Consider the following 17,897-nt stretch of genomic DNA (forward strand, 5'->3'; position numbering starts at 1 on the left):
CGTCTTGGTCTTGTGCACAAGAAGTAAATACAAAAAAAACAATATAAATTAATTGTATGTGACTGTCGTAATTAATCATTCTCATAAACTCTACATTTCTTTTGTTGATTCGCATAATATGTAGGTATAAAGATTTATATATTAGATTGTCAGATGTAATCTTATATTCAAACTTAAACATTCTCTGCTTATGATTACCTAATAGTAGTTAGAGTTGTTTCCCGGGAGTCTGACAATCAATTCTTCAAATCATATCTCAGCTCATAATAATGGACCGTACCTCATTATCTTTATTTAGACCAGATGGTGGCATTGTTTTAAGTATGTGTATATATATATATATATATATATATATATATATATATATATATATATATATATAAATTTAATTCTTCTTTGTTGATGGCATTTTCATGATTGCCCCCCTCCAAATTTCTCTTTATTTGTTTAATCCCAATTATTTTAAGATGTTTATGGTCACTATTGTGATTTAATTTTAAAGGGTGAGACAAACTATACGTCTCTAAACCTTTTTTGATGTTCCGGATGTGTGCTGCAGTCCGTGTTTTTAGTTTCCTGGTGGTGCATCCCACATATTATGCATTTGGCAAGGGGATGTAGTTAATTGACCTATATGCGGCATCTCGGCTGACGAAATCCCGGCGCCGGAATGCCAATACCTGGTCAGAAGACCAGAACCGAAATACCGACAGTAGGTGACTTGCCGACGCCAGAACCCCAACAGCCGGGATGCCGAACATAAGTATAGCGGGGCCGGTTTGGACTTATCCGCGAGGTTGTAATGGGAGATAGGGAAGTTAGGTTTAGGCGTCACAGTAGGGGTTATGCTAGGGGAGTGCAGTGTTCTCCCCAGCCTGTTTTTTGCGGATGCCCCACCTGGCAAGAAACAGCCTACCACCCGGCACTTTGGAAGCCTGCAAGTGGGGACAGTATCTGGGAGCTGTATGAAAAGGTCCAGATCCTACAGAATTTGCTACTTTTTCATAATCAGATGACTGGGCCTCTAATAAGAGAATTAATATATAAAATGTTATTTCAAGTTTAAATCATTATAAGGTCAGGGTTTAAAACATTTTATTATTTTTGCGAAGGCCCCCACCCGGCTACTTCTTGATGCCACCCGGCTGGAAACATTTTCTGGGGGAAAACACTGGAGTGGGAAGTACCAAACAGGGATGAACCAATGAAGCCTATCAATAAAGTATGCTCATCAAATCAGAACGAGACTATATTGACATCAAACATCCGGTGATACCTGTATACCTGTTTTATTACCTTCCAAAGATACATAAGGATACTGAAAGACCACCGGGAAGACCTATATTATCATCAGGTATTAATTCCATTACATCCATTTTGTCCCAGTATATTGACCAGTTTTTACAACCCCATGTACAAAAACAAATGTCATCTTTACGTGACACCACAGCAGTACTACAGATACTAAAAGAAATTACATGGGGGGCGTGGCCTGGAGTAGCTGGGAGAGGGCAGCTTTTCTTTAGCTCTCCTGCACAAATCCTGAAAAAAACCTCTTTTCCTGGATATATCTACTTCACAACCAGGGATTTGTTGGCTTATCCTCTCCTGTATGTATTGGAGTGTCGCAGTTGGCTCCTGTTTACTTTAGGGCACTATTACCCGGCGACTTGAGGTGGCTGTTTACTTCTCCTGATGGCCCGGACTCTCCATCCCTGCTCTTAACAACTGTTTCTCAAAATACTACTTACCTGGTGGATTGCTTTCGTTATCCGGCTGTTCCTGGTGCTCCGGTCCCTCTGCTGCTGACTGCTTGCCCGGTCTCTACTCCCTGCTGCCTTGCTCCGGCGAGTTGAAGACAACGGCCGCCATTTTGGGACAGCATCCTACCTGAAGTAGCACTGCTACTGATCCTGCTGGTACGTTGATCTTGCTGCTGCTCATTATTCAGTGATTTCTCCCTGTTGTTGGTACCTCTAATCTCCTGCTACCCACCAAGGGATTCTGTTCATGTGTCTGATAATCCGATTGGACAGTTGGCAGCCATTTTATTCTAAGTGCCTCTGGTGGCGGGATTGAGCTCCTCATAAGAACAGATCCTGACGCTGGCTGCAGTATATAGCTGTTGCTAGAAAGCATAGGTGGTGTGTTACCCATCACCATTTAGTCTGTACCTGCTTACAGCTACTGCGGATACTTGAGACTTAGCGACCTTACAGATGGCTAGTTCAGTGCAGCTGATTCTGCAAGCTAATGCTGCTTCCACACAGAGGCTTCTCAATAAACTTGGAGAAGTGAAGGCTGAGTCCCCAACTGAGGAGGTTACCTTCTGCATGTCTTATAAGAACGAACAAGTCTGGAGCTTATCCTCACCTAGGGAAGTGTATATTCCCATTCTGGATACCCTTTCAAACCCTAGGTAGTCGGGGTCTACTGTGCTTTTTCCAAAAAGTGCTACATTCCTAATGGAGGGTTCGGGGCACCGGGCTTTGCCATTCAAGTTTTTCATATTATTTTCTGTGTGCCCTTGGAAGGATGGATGTCTTCAGGATACATCATAAAAGCATTCCAAGTACTTTTCTGTAAGTCTTTGATCGAATGGGGATGGAACTATGCCTCTATTTTCACTGCCTCCTGAGGCCTGGCCGGATTAATTAATGATTAATAATTTGGTGCCCCTTATTATGCTTTCATGTCCCAATATTTCTCTGTCTTGTTGGTTATAATATCCTAGTATATAAATTATTATGTTGCCAAGCTTTAAGTATGTGAAGAACATTTTATCTCTATAGTATGTCTGTGGAAAAGGTTTTATCCTTACTATGCGGGAGAGCTGGGTTTATCATAGTCTAGCCTAGCTAAGGTCTACAATATACTGCCCTTGTCATGTATGTGTTTTACTATCCTTTGTGTGGGTTGGGGGATGGGGTTTATAGGATAGGATATTGTAGGTTGGTTAAGGGGAATTGGGATCCAAGTATGCCTGGGTTGGGGTTAGGCCATACAGGGTGGGGAGTTATAAGATGGGTTGTTTTGGAGGGTTTTGATTAGTTTTGATTTATGGTAGATTATTATTAATTATTTGTTAATTATATTTAGTCATATTTTGCAATGTATCAGGCTTAAGATGTAAGGTACTTTTGTACTTGTATATGCCTCTAGCACTGGCTATTTATGTTTTATATTTGGTAAATGAGCCCATATGGTGCCTATGGGCTCTTATAGTTTATTGATATAATATGTGGTACTCTTTATATCTTGATATATTGATTATTTGTCTTTACTTATGTTTATTGCCTGATTATATGTATTTTTGTATATGGTATTCTGTCTGCCATTTATTATTTGTTGTTGGGTGTTTTACTCTATGTTCTCTATTGGGAATTATGCCATTTAAGAAGGTGATACCGAATAGTATTCTCTGAGTCAATATCTGTCCTACACCTCAACAAAAGTAGGCTCCATATGTTCGAGATTTTGCTCTTTACCGAGTCTGTAACAGGCATAATTTGTAATGGAGTCAATATATGTGTACTCGTTTTGTTTATGTAATTATAAAATCAATAAAAATGATTGAAATTAAAAAAAAGAAATTACATGGGAGGATGCTTTTTGCTTATGCTTTAGCGATGTCACCTCCCTTTATACTGTAATCAATCATGGACAAGGATTATATGTAATACAGTACACCCTGCTGAAAGACAATGAGATAACAAGTAAACAAGCAAATTTTATCACGGAAGCTATTAGATTCACCTTGCACCATAATTACGTTCAGTTTGAGGGCAGCTTATACTGCCAAATCACCAGGACAACAATGGGGACTAGGTTTGCCCTGAGTTATGCGAACATCTTCATGAGCCATTGGGAAGACTCCAATATCTGGTCTGACAGTGGATTCAGAGCAAACCTAGGGCCTCATTCAGAGGCGGTCGTTAGATGCAAGCGGTCGCTCTGAATCAGGGCGGCCGCTTGCGTCCTGACTGGCCGCCTCCTTGTCGATCGTTAAGCTGTGGGTTAACACCCACAGCTCTAACGACCGACATGGGTGATGGTCGCGATGGTCAAGACCATCGCGACCATCAGGGCTTACGACCAGACCCTAGGGTAGGGTCTGGGCACTCGTAAGCCCCAGGGAGCTTCCTGCTCTGTTCGAGCAGGAAGTTCCCCACTGGCCGCCCCCAAACGGCAAGCGTTCCGACTGGAACGCTTCCGTTTGGCCGGGCAAGCCCCCGGCCCGCCCAGCAAACAGGGCGAACTGTCACTCAACATCGACAGCTCGCCCCATCTGCTACGAGACCCCTAACGATGGAGCGCCCGTCGCTAGCCGGGTCTCGCGCATGTGCACGACGGATGCGCTGTGGGGCAACATCGAGTCGGTTGTAAGCGCTCAGCGCTCACGGCCAACTCTGAATGAGCTCCCTAGTCCTCTGGAGAAGATACATCGATGATGTACTCTTCATATGGAAAGGCACAGAAGAGAAATTCACATTCCTGGAACACATCAACTCCAACAACAAAAATCTGGTTTTCAATACAGAATACAACAAAACAGAGGTTAATTTCTTGAATTTACACATTTATATTGACAAGGAATGGATAAACACCAGGACATATCATAACCTGGTAGATGTAAATAGTTATATCTGGTCAAAGAGTGTCCACCACCCTGATTGGTTGGAAAATATAGCGTTTGGTCAATTCCACAGTATAAGACGTTGCACCAAATTTGAGGACTACGAAAAACAAAGCTGCAAACTCAAAAAACAGTTCCTCTCTAAAAAGTATAACCCCAAAAAATTTATGGAACAGGCATACAATAAAGCAGCAAAATTACACAGAGAAGAATTACTGGACTACAATCAGAGAGAAAAAGACACAAAGGGACCTATGTATAAAAGCTGGAGGAGAGATAAAATTGTAAAATAAATTAACAACCAATCAGCTTCAATCAGCTCCTATCATTTAAACACAGTCTGCAACATGTAAATTGGAAGCCGATAGGTTAGTACTTTAGCTCTCATAATTTTATCTCTCTCCCAGCTTTGATTAATAGGCCCCAAAGAACAACATAATAATGGCTTCATCACGCAATACAATCAAAACGCTGGAAAGATCCACAAAGTGCTCAATAAACACTCTTCTACAAGATGAGATAATATGAGATATGGTAAGAACTTACCCTTGTTATCTCTATTTCTACGAAGTCCATAGGGTTCCACAGGATACCTTGGGGTATAGGTGATGACGTCAGTCTTCAGGCACCACAGAGTTAAAGTTTTCAGCCTCCCAGGATGCATCTTGGTCCCTCTCCTATACCCCGCCCCCGGGCCAAGGCATCTCAATTACGTCACAAGCCATAGGCCGGAGGAGGAGAAGAAAGAGAGAGAAGAAAAAATCTGGACACTCACAAGAATCACATTCTCACCATAGGGAGACTGAAAAACCGGTGACCAGAATAAAGCCCATCTGCAGTACAGGTGCGACAGGGCGGGAGTCCTGTGGAACCCTATGGACTTCGTAGAAATAGAGATAACAAGGGTAAGTTCTTACCATATCTCATATTTTCTACTTCAGGGTCCATAGGGTATCCACAGGATACCTGGGGGATGTCCCAAAGCAGTATCCTTTAAGGGTGGGGACGCTCCTGTGCTAAGAGGAGAATCCGCCGCCCGAAGGAAGCATCCTGAGAGGCAAAGGTGTCAAAAGCGTAATACCTCACAAAGGTATGGACAGAAGACTACGTAGCAACCTTGCAGATCTGAACTGCAGAGGCACCACGTCTAGCTGCCCACGAAGGACCCACAGACCTAGTGGAATGAGCCCTCACCAAGGAGGGAACTGGAAGACCTTCATGAAGATAAGCTTCTGAAATTGCCATACGAATCCAGCCTGCCAAAGTCTACTTTGAAGCAGGCGTCCGACTTCCTAAAAGATGAAGTGCGGTCAACATAAATTCTCAATGCCCGCACAACATCCCAAGTGGCGTCACCCACTGAAAGTCCAGGTGAATTGAAAGCCGGCACAACAATTTCTTCATTGATGTGAAAACTGGATACCACTTCGGAAAGGAATCCCGGACGAGTGCGAAACACCGCCCTATTCCTACGAAAAATCAGAAAGAGAGAACCCCTAAATCCGAAACCCTTCTGGCCGAGGCAATGGCCAGAAGGAATATGGTTTTAGCTGTAAGCCATTTAAAGTCCACTGAGTCCAGTGGTTCAAACGGCGGTCCCTGGAGAACTCTCAGGACCACAGCCCAATTCCAAGGCACCACCGGTGGAACAAAAGGTGGCTGAATGCGAAGAACACCTCGCATAAAGGTGTGCACATCAGAGAGCGCAGCAATCCTACGATGAAACCAGACTGACAGGACAGACACCTGCACTTTCAGAGAAGCCAGGCGAAGCCCATGATCCAGTCCAGTCTGTAGGAAAGCCAACACCCTAGACAGGCGGAACTCCCTAAGGGAATACCCTCTAGGTCTACACCACCGGAAGAAAGTATGCCACACACGATGGTAGATTCTTGCCGAGGAAGGTTTACGAGCTCTTAGTATGGTTTGCACCACGGAGCTAGAAAAACCCTCTGGATCTTAGCATGACCGTTTCAACAGCCACACCGAGTCAGGTCCGGGTGAAGACAAGGATCCTGTGACAGCAGATTCGGTCGTAATGGTAACCTCAGAGAAACGTCTACTGACAGACTCTGGAGGTCGGAGAACCAGTGCCGTCTGGGCCACTCGGGAGCTATCAACAGTAGCGTACCTCCTTCTTGATTTGAATTTCCGTGTTACCCGCGGAAGAAGGGAAAACGGAGGGAAAAGGTAGGCAAACTGGAACGTCTACTGGACGGACAGGTCATACACCAGAGACGCCTTTTCGTCTCTTGTTCGAGACCCGTACACCGGCAAATTGTTGTTGTGCCGGGACGCCATGAGGTCTATCTCTGGAAGACCCCACTTGTCCACCAGACTCTGAAAGACGTCCTGGTGTAAAGACCACTCTCCCGGATGCACGTCCTGCCTGCTGAGAAAATCCGCTTCCCAGTTGAGGACTCCCGGGATGAACACTGCCGATAATGCTGGGAGATTGCGCTCCGCCCAGACCAGAATACGGAACACTTCTGCGAGTGCTGCTCGACTTTGGGTTCCACCTTGCTGGTTTAAATAGGCCACCGTGGTGGCGTTGTCCGATGGGACCTGCACTGGGTGACCCTGTGCCAGCTGGAGAGCTCTTGACACCGCATGGAGCTCCAAAATGTTTATTGGAAGCTCCGCTTCCGCCCGAGTCCACCTGCCCTGAAACAAGTGTGGACCCGTGACAGCTCCCCAGCCCCGGAGACTGGCGTCCGTTGTTAACAGGACCCAGTTCGCCACCCAGAAGGGGCGACCCTTGTTGAGGTGGGTCGTCTGCAAACACCAGGTTAGAGACAGGCGAACGTCCGGAGTGAGCCCCATCGTCTGGGACTTGAGACACTTAGGCAATCCATTTCATCTGGACCGGATGAATACCGACACCATTGAGCCCAATAACCTCATTGCCGAGTGTATCGACACTCGACGACACTGCAGACAACTGCGCACCCTCAACTACAAAGCAAGGATCTTTTCCTCCGTCACAAAGATCCACTGCTGCCTGGAGTCCAATAAGGCCCCGAGGTGCAGGATCCTCTGAGACGGGGTGAGAGTGGACCTCTGCCAGTTTGTCAACCAGCCGTGACGTTGCAGTACCGCAATCGTCAGATCCAGATGGTGTAAAAGAAGCTCTGGAGACCCCACTATCAACAGGAGGTCGTCCAGATAAGGCAACAGTCGGACTCCCTGCGTCCGCAGGAGAGCCGCCATGACCGCCATGACCTTGGTGAATACCCGTGGAGCAGTCACCAGGCCAAAAGGCAGTGCCCGGAACTGGAAACATTCGTTGCAGATTGCCAATCTGAGGAACTGCTGATGGCGCAAAAGAATAGGGACATGCACGTAAGCGTCCTGGATGTCCAATGACACCATGTAGTCCCCAGGTTCCAGTGCCAGAATAATGGACCGCAGGGTCTCCATCCGAAACAGAGGCACCCTCAAGGACTTGTTGAGTGCCTAACATGCACCGATACTCCAGCCTGGAGCATAGTGTGCAAAACCTTCCGCAGTTCCGAGGCTTTGCTCCGGTCTAGCGGAAGGCCTGTGGTAAAGAACCGGGATGGAGGCCTGTGCCGAAAGGAGAGGACATACCTGTGAGAGACCACCTCCTGAACCCAAGTGTCTGTCGTAGTCCTTGACCAGCACTGGGCGAACTGAAGCAGGCGCCCCCCACTTTGGGGTCCCCAAAGGGAGGCCTGGACCGTCAGGCCGCAGGTTTGTTATCTGACCTAGGAGCCGGACGTCTGGTACTCCAGACCTGTTTCTTGGGTTTGGACAATTTCTTGGTCCCAGCCTGCCATGGAAAGGACTGTACTTTAGGCCTCCCTTGGGCCCTGTGAGGCCGAAAGGACGACCCACCAGCACTAGAAGGAATCGTAGTGTCAGGGCTCAGCCGGGGATCGGCGCCCGCTTACCGCACCACCGGCTTCCCCTCTCATCCTGGGTGGTCGGTCGGCCTGCGCGACGGCGGGGGAGAAGCTGAGTATTCTCCCCGCATGCTGTGGCTTCCTGGAGGGCTGGTGTCCGGCATCGCAAATCCGGACATGGGCGCCGCCATGACAGTCGGCCCATGTGACTGGTCCCTTTTCCCTGATAGGCCCGTTTCCAGCTGATGCTGTGCACCTGTCTAAGGGTTCCCCTGGGTATAAAACTCTTCCACAGGTTATGGGAAATTGCCTGAACAGCGGTTATCTCCTAGCGTGCTTTAGTGAGTTCCCGGTCCAGGTTCCTATTCACCCGTACAGCAGCAGTGTCACCACCTTTACCTGTGTGCCTATACATCTCTGGTGAATACCCGTGCAGCAGTGTTACCACCTTTACCTGTGTGCCTATACATCTCTGGTGAATACCCGTGCAGCAGTGTTACCACCTTTACCTGTGTGCCTATACGTTTCTGGTGAATACACGTGCAGCAGTGTTACCACCTTTACCTGTGTGCCTATACATCTCTGGTGAATACCCGTGCAGCAGTGTACCCACCTTTACCTGTGTGCCTATACGTCTCTGGTGAATACCCGTGCAGCAGTGTTACCATCCCCACCTGTGTGCCTTACGTCTCCGGTGAACATCCGTGCTACAACGTACACCACCTCTACCCGTGTGCCTTCTATCTCTGGTGACATCTCAAGTAACCGTGAGTTGCTTCCCACTTGAAATCCTGATTGACATTTGATCCTCGTGTCAAGGTGTTTTCTATACAGTGTTTTAAGGGACTGTTTGGTGCCTAAGCAGGCATATCCTCGCTGGGCCACAGGTGTAGTGTCTCTATCCCTGCAGGGCTTGGGTACCTGGTCAAAGGACCGCGACCAGCTCACGGGGTGCAGCTAAGCCCATATCCCAATTGGGGGGGTCACAGGCGAACACCATCCTGTGGGTTAGACGCCGCACCTTTGCCCAGGTCTCGCCAACACTCAAGACATGTGGATGAAGAGAACGTACATCCAGGCCCCTCGTCTCCGCTTCTTTCCCCAACTTAGGCCCACCACGTCCTCTTCTCCAGTCTCAGACGTGACACGAAGCAGACGTAAGACATGCAGATTTTGCTGCTGCCAACGTAGCTACTATTTTGTCCAGATCTGGACCAAATAGTATCTGTCCAGACCTGCTAATCCCTTTTTGGAATCCGCGTCCGCTTTCCAAGAACACAACCATAAGGTGCGACGAGCAGCCACGGCTGCAGAGGAGATCCTGGAGGTGAGCATACAAATATCTACGGCCGCTTCATTAATGTAAGTGGCCGAGTCTCGGAGATTGCCCACCAACTCGGTCTGTTCAGCCGAACAGTCAGAGTCCAAAGACGCCTCCAAATTATCCGCCCAGCGCTGCATAGCTCTGGCTACCCAACACACGGCCAGAGCCGGTCTGGATGCTTCCCTGCAAGGGAATAAACGGATTTGAGGCAGTTCTCCACCTTGCGGTCAGTGACATCCTTCAAGGATGACATCAAAGGCATAGGCAACGTGGCACTTTTGACTAGGCGTGTGACATGTGAATCCACTTGCGTAGGGAATTACCACTTAGAAAAATAATTGACCGCAAACGGATAAGCCACGGCTAAGCGCCTCTGGGGCTGAAACCATTTACCTGGATTTTTCCACGCCTCCTCTAAATGATCCACTAATTGATCAGAAAGAGGGAACACCGTAGCCTCACCCTTAATATCCTTAAAAAGGCATATATGAATGTGGCCACCAAAGGATCAATATCCTCAATAACTAAAGCCGAGCGGACCGCTCGAATAAGACCAGGGATATGCACCTTGGACTTAGCGTCCGGCTCTTTGGTACGGAGAGGTTCTTGGTCAAATAGATCCAGAATCTCCCCATCATCTGACATCTCATCGTCATCCCCATAAGGAGCAGATAAAGACGCCACCGGCCGTTTATGAGGCCGCAACACAGACTCCCCCTGTAAAACATCGGACAAATGCTGAACCGATGTAGTTAGAGTATTAACCCACACAGGCTCCAGAGAAACCTGGGAAGGGACAGGGAGACTGTGGGGTACCATCAATTTGTCTCGGGAACTCCCGCATGGGTGACGACACCACTGACTGCTGGGACAAACCCGTCTGGGTAAACGCAGGTGGCGGAGCTAGCTGGCCCACAAGGGTTGTAAGCGCCTTAGCGAAACAAGCCAAGGGAGGTTCTTATACGGGACCGGGACCATAATCGGCCGTGACAGTGCCAGGCACTGGGGACATAACCCCTCCGTGTTAGCACCTTACATTTAGTACACATGAGCTGGAGAGGAAAGTCAGTCTCAGACATGATGGTAAGTATGTGACACTCACACCTATACGTATTGGTATAGTGTGAATAACGCCCTGCACACCGCGCACCGCAAGGGCTTTGAGCAGAGCAAGATCAGGGACAGTAATAAGGCTGACAGTAGAAAGTGAAAGTACAGACAGCAGGCTAGCAGATTAGTCACATACAATGCAGAAGAAAAAACCCTGCACTATTAGCGCTGGTTCTCAACTACTCAGACCCTCAGGCTGGTAGGACTCAGCACTGCATACACTGACCTGTGACAAACAGAGGAGAGGTATGCTGGGGGACCCAGACCGCAATGCCACCGCTCACAGGCTTCCAGCAGCGTTCACCATGCTTCAAAGATGGCCACCGAGGAGCAGAGGATGATGGAGGCCGGCCTGGGGGAGGAGCGCTGACACACTATGGCCAATCAGACAGAGCAGAGAGGCTGTGTGCAGCAGGGGAGGCGCCGGCTGTGAGACAGGGAAAGCGCGCTCCCCTGGCATGCATTTAACCCCTGGGACGCCGCAGCGCATGCCGCTCAGCAGCGGCCCGCTGTCCCAGGAGGTAGTGGAAGCGCAGGTTGGTCGCCTGGCTCCACGCTGCAGCCAGTCCCCAGGGAGCCCCCTGCCTGGGGACTCAGGACCATGTGATCAGCGGGGATCCACCGCGGGACCCCGCTGCTTACCTGCTATCCCCTGGGATCCGCCCATGGTCCAAGACATCTGGGGGTACCGCTAGCCGTGACCCCAGATGTCTACCAGCATCCCCGGATCAGTACCGGCGTTCTGGTACCGGCGGGGTGTAGGGGAGACGGCATGGACGTCAGTACTGACTGTCCATGCTGTACTCCCAGATGCGCTGCCTTTAAAAGAAACTTCAGGGGCTCTTCATAGCCCCCCTCTGCACAGTGCCTCCGACTCCGGCCAGGCACCGACGAAACTGAGATGCCTTGGCCCGGGGGCGGGGTATAGGAGAGGGACCCAGATGCATCCTGGGAGGCTGAAAACTTTAACTCTGTGGTGCCTGAAGACTGACGTCATCACCTATACCCCAAGGTATCCTGTGGATACCCTATGGACCCTGAAGTAGAAATTAGCAGAGATTCTTCCAAAGAGACCTCACATGATCTTCAAGAAAGCGCCCGATATCAAGAAGAAACTTGTAACAAATCACATCATCCAATCACAACAAAAACAGAACACTCTAGTAGGTATACAACAAACAGGTGTTTTCCAATGCTGCTCGTGCAGGTCATGTAAATCAACTTCTGCCACAACAAAATCCATTCACACTTTTCAATCAAATCAAACCAAGAAAATGTACAAGACCAAGGAACATATAACATGTGAAAGACAAGATGTCATATTCCTTGCCGAATGCCGATGTGGACAACAATATGCACCATCAGGAAACTAAAAACACAGACTGCAGAGCACATCAGGAACATCAAAAAATATTTAGAGATGCATAGTTTGTTTCACCATTTCAAATTGAATCACAATAGTGACCCTAAACATCTTTAAATAATAGGGATTAAACAAAAAAAGAAATTGGAGTGGGGAAATCACAAAAATGCCATCAATTGATTTGTCAGACTCCAAGGAAAAAACTGTAACTACTATTACGGTATCATAAGCAGAGAACATTTAAGTTTATATATCAGATTGTCAGTTGTAATCTTATATTTAAATGTTACACTTACATATTATGCAAATCAACAAAAAAAAGTAGAGTATATGAGAATGATTCATTACGACAGTCACATAAAATCATTTAGTTTTTGTTCTATTTACTTTTTATGCACAAGACCCAGACAAATTGAGATGCACATTGCCCATTTTGTATATCATACACTAGTGACATTTTGGAATCACACCAGGAAAGCAACAGTTAAAGAAATAAGGACTCTGTCAGGATCCGGCCTGGGATCGGCCTTTACTCACTGCTGAACTGGTGTCTTTAGGCTCCGAGGCATTCAGAAGTTAGTGGTAGTGGTGGGTTATAGCTGAGGATTTTCCCTGGGGTGCGTTTGGACTTCCATGCATGCGTCCTGACTCCTGCATTAGCAGGCATGAGCGCAGCCATGTTGGTTCATCTCACCTGATCAGTCTCCACCAATGGCAGCCCTGCTAGTCTCCCAGCTGAACTCATGATCCAATGACCAGCTGCCTAGGGGTATTTAGGTCCAACTCCTGCAACAGGAAGGTGCTATTCAACTTCACTGTTCCTGTGATTAGTGTGCTCTCTGGTGTTTCCATAAGAAGAACCTACAGTTTGTAGTTGCAGCCCTCACTCTGACCACCAGTGCTACTTATATTAGCTTCCATGCTAAATCCCTGTGTGTTACTTCAGCTCTCACAGAACTCCAGTGTTTCTGGTAAAACCCTGTGTTGTCTTTTAGTGTGCTGCTGAGCCCTCTAATCACCTCTCTGTGTTTCTGTGGTGTTAGCTTTCATGCTAATTGCTAGTTAGCTTTCAGCTGAAGCTCTAGCTATACCCAGTACACACCTGTGTCTATTTCCTTTGTGTTTCTCTGTGCAAATCAGGACTTGGACCTCTAATTATTCCCAGTACATTCTCAAGTTCATCACCAGTATTCAAGCATTCTCAAGTTCATCACCGGTGTTCAAGCATTCTCAAGTTCATCACCGTTGTTCAAGCATTCTCAAGTTCTTCACCGGTGTTCAAGCATTCTCAAGTTCTTCACCGGTGTTCAAGCATTCTCAAGTTCATCACCGGTGTTCAAGCATTCTCAAGTTCATCACCGGTGTTCAAGCATTCTCAAGTTCATCACCGGTGTTCAAGCATTCTCAAGTTCATCACCGGTGTTCAAGCATTCTCAAGTTCATCACCGGTGTTCAAGCATTCTCAAGTTCATCACCGGTGTTCAAGCATTCTCAAGTTCATCACCGGTGTTCAAGCATTCTCAAGTTCATCACCAGTGTTCAAGTATTCAGTTCATGACCATTATTCAAGTATTCTGCCCATCTCCAGTGTTTTAGCATTTGTTTGCATTCTATTCATTTAATATAGATCCGGTCTTCTGCCACTCCCAGGTACCTATCCAGAGGGCCGTGACCTACCCTCTTGGTGCAGCGAAACCCAATTCCCGACTGGAGGGGTCACTGGAGAAGACCACCAAGTGGGTTAGACTCTGCGCCTCTGGGTAGGTCTAGCCAAACCTGGGTTTGGTCGCAATTAGAAGAGTTAGTCATTATCTTCCTGTCATATACCTCACAAGTTATCCTAACCCCCCGGTTCTCGACCTCAACAGAGGCCTTCCTTGTGCCCGACCGTGACAGGCCCATTCCAGCCGAATGAGCGCAAGCAGAGTCACATCACTATGGGAACTGGGCCTCCCACACAGAGTGTGATGTCACGACACATGGGAATAAAGGGTGGGCCCATCCATATCCCTGAAGAAGGCTGTACACCACTACACACTGGATACACTAATACTATAATAGAGTGCAGCGCTTTATGCTGTACCTTGCGAGATGAGAACACAGAAGTTCCGGCTATCCCAGGCGGTCACTGTGCTACCATGCCAGTGTGTGTGCTGTCACACATACAGGAATAGGAATGCAAGATAAGATCATCATCACCCATCAGCACTTCGTTTGAAGAGTGTGTGGGAGAAGACATCATTACTGCAGCAACTGGTAAGCTTACCGGTAACATTCAGCCATAGACTACACTGCACTTAGGATTGTTGGAAGCATTGTGACTGCTCCATCTTAGACCTTACTTTATACTCACAACTCCGGACTACGATTGACATTCAACTGGGCATGTGCATATATTTTATATTCCTTATTTTCTAAAAAAAAAATTTACATACTTTTCATGATACACTGGTAACCCCTACTTCTATACTTATTAAATTGAAGACATCAATATTAAAATTTGACAGTGTTTTCATTATATGACACACAGCCGAGCTCAGTACCGCTTTTTTGGTTTAGAATTGCATTTTTAGATATATGTGCTTTCCTACTTGCAAAAAGGTTTACTTTAATGTATTTATGTTGTTTAAACTTCATATTAGATTGATTTCTTGAACACAGCCAGTATGTGTAAGCAAACAGAATAACTCAATCTAATTACTGTGCCCGTAACAGCAGTTAAGACATACAGCTACTTACCTACTCAACCTTGCATTAGAATTGGTCTCTTGTTTAACATCGTCGTCATCATCAATAGCAGTTTTAGCTTTCTGAGACACTATGATTGAAACTTCATCCTCTAATCATTCACCATCCCACCAAAAGGAAAAAAAAAAAAGGGACAAGGAAAAAAATATGAAAAACAATAAGTAATGATGCCAAACATCAGAGTTCACAACAATGAAACTTTAAAATAAAGGTTTTTCTACACAGTACAGTTTGTATATTGAATAAGATGTTAGGTGGGAGTTTAAGGCAGAATTTCAAAAGCTTATTATGTGCTTCTCCATATTCAAAATACACCAACAATTAAATAAACTAGGCACAATTACATATTTAAATAGACTAAAAGTTATCACAAGGTAGCGAATAAAGGCGGAGCCCTGCAAGTCATGTGACACTAGGCCTTTCAGCTCCTCACAAATATCAGCCATACAGATGTGTCCTCATACACAATGGCTGCAGTTGTGCCAAACAGCCCATCTTGGCCGACCAGGACCCGTGCGACCGTGCTTGCGGTGAGCATCTTTTTTGCCCGGAAGTGCCTATTAGTCGTAATGAGATGCAACACAACAGCTTTACGACTGATTCTGAATTTAACTTAGAAAGTGAACGATTTTTTCAACGATTGAGCGATAAACGATATCATTATTGATAATCGTTCAAAAAATCGTTGTGTGTGTATGCACCTTTAGTCCTAATGCGATGCAACAAAACCGCTTCACCACAATTTGGAATCTGTACGCGAAATGCTACGATCCAGTGGCTACGGCTTTTTCCCACGCCAAGTTCAGCAGTGCTTTGTATACAGAGTCAGACTCAGGCCCACACATATATGCAAGAGTCTGATATCAAATTAATCAGTGTAGTCTTGTGAAGCAGTTGGTTACATACGATTAAGACGCATTTTCAGGCAAAATATGCTACACTGCTCAGAGAGGCTGTCTTGCGTGTACGGCGTAATGAGAATAAGAGTATGAGGACACATCTGTAAGAACCTGGCACTGACACTTGCCTGCTAAAGTGCAGGCAAAGGTTTAATATACCCGAATCTTGTGGCCAATTTGTCCCAGATAAAAGAACCAGTGTACCACATGCACCTTTGTGACAAGGCATACCATCATCTATAAAAAGAAAAAAATACGTTGCCCATCACTCAGGGCCGGTTCTACCATTACGCATGGTACGCAGCTGAGTAGGGCGCCACATAGTGGAGGGCGCCTCAGCTGCGTACCATGCAGGCCATGGGCAGACTGTGTCTCTGACGGAGTTCGGTCAGCACTACACAGTGCCAAACACACAGCCGCCGGCGTCGGCAGCTGTGTGTTTGTTGTAATTAGCAATAATCTGTCAGACTCTCATCGGCTGCTGCGCCCACTGCTGGAGCAATCTTACGGCTCTCGCATAATGCAAAGTGGCCCGGGAGGACGAACGGAGGAGCTGATAGCGGCGGCGGCAGCAGGAGCGGGGTTTCAGGTAAGTGGGTTTTTTTTTCCATTACGTGTGTCTCTACTGGGAGGGGGAAGACTACTACTAGGGGCACTACAAGGGTGGGCTACTACTGGGGGCACTACAAGGGGGGGCTACTACTGGGGGCACTATATAAAGGGCAATACTGGGGGTACTGCATAGGGGGGACGGGGGACTACAACTGGGGCCACTGTTTAAAGGACACTGCATAAGGGGTACCACTATTGGGGCACTACATGGGGGGGGTGACTACTACTGGGGGCACTGCAAAGGGGGTACCACTACTGGGGGCACTGCATTGGGGGTGGGGTGGGGATAGTACTACTGGGACATTATATATGGGGCTCACTACTGGGGGCACAAGGGGCACTGCACAGGAGGGACAACTACTGGGGGCACTATATAAGGGGCACTGCATAGGGGGTACCACTACTGGGGGCACTACATAGGAGGACTACTACTACTGAGGGCACTATATAAGGGGCTTACTACTGGGGGCACAAGGGGCACTGCACAGGGGGGACCACTACTGGAGGCACTATATAAGGGGCACTGCATAGGGGGGTACCACTACTGGGTGCACTATATAAGGGGCTTACTACTGGGGGCACAAGGGGCACTGTACAGGAGGACCACTACCGGGGGGGCGCCAAAAAATATACTCGCTTACCAAAAAATTTGGGCTAGGGCCAAGCCCTGCTATCACTGCTCAACATATTTTCAATCGATAAAGAAAGAGAATATGTTATCGGAAAATGCACTGTGAAATATAATTTGTTACAATAGTATGATTTTGAATACTGAGATCCTGGATACAAACAAATTTAATGACCCATCTCTTACAATGATACAATATTCATCTATTAGAAAATCATTCTGGTTTGTCTGCAGAATATTTTGTTATACAGATACACCGTTAACTGCTGTAATCAGTGGATTAAATAGTTAATTTCTACATAGGCATATAAATTGTAAGTTGTAACACACATATATACCCCTTGCTAGGCCTCTTGAGGTTTGAAATGAGATTGTCTTAATACAGTTGCTGTGTTTCCATAGAATGGTCAAATGACCTTTTGGGGTCAACTAAGCCATAATTTGAGGGGCCTACTCTACCTGTCATTTCTATTGCAACTATAAGTATAATGAGCCATTCATAGCCTACATGTTCTTATCAGTTAGCTACATTCCATTGTAAGCTGTGTAGAGATGCTAAGCATTATGGGTAATTAACTGATGTCCAGACTCTGATGTCTGGACATCAGTTAATGTCCAGCTGATGTCCAGACTCTATACAAAGGAGCCTTGAAATAGAGTTCATCTCCATACATACATTACCTATCTCTTTGTCTGGTAATATCTCAGTGC

General features: G+C 46.8%; 1 protein-coding gene across 3 annotated transcripts in view; it reads right to left on the reverse strand.

The window, feature by feature from the left end:
- Positions 1-17,897, reverse strand: part of CENPT (centromere protein T) — a 121,765-nt gene that overhangs the window by 63,546 nt on the left and 40,322 nt on the right. For all 3 annotated transcript variants that reach the window (XM_088471840.1, XM_088471838.1, XM_088471839.1), the window contains exon 8: positions 15,039-15,138. In XM_088471840.1, the coding sequence (XP_088327966.1) occupies positions 15,039-15,138 (100 nt within the window). The remainder of the gene's footprint in view (positions 1-15,038; positions 15,139-17,897) is intronic.

Source organism: Taudactylus pleione, unplaced genomic scaffold (assembly GCF_031769625.1).
Source record: "Taudactylus pleione unplaced genomic scaffold, aTauple2 ptg000117l, whole genome shotgun sequence".
NCBI lineage: Eukaryota > Metazoa > Chordata > Amphibia > Anura > Myobatrachidae > Taudactylus > Taudactylus pleione.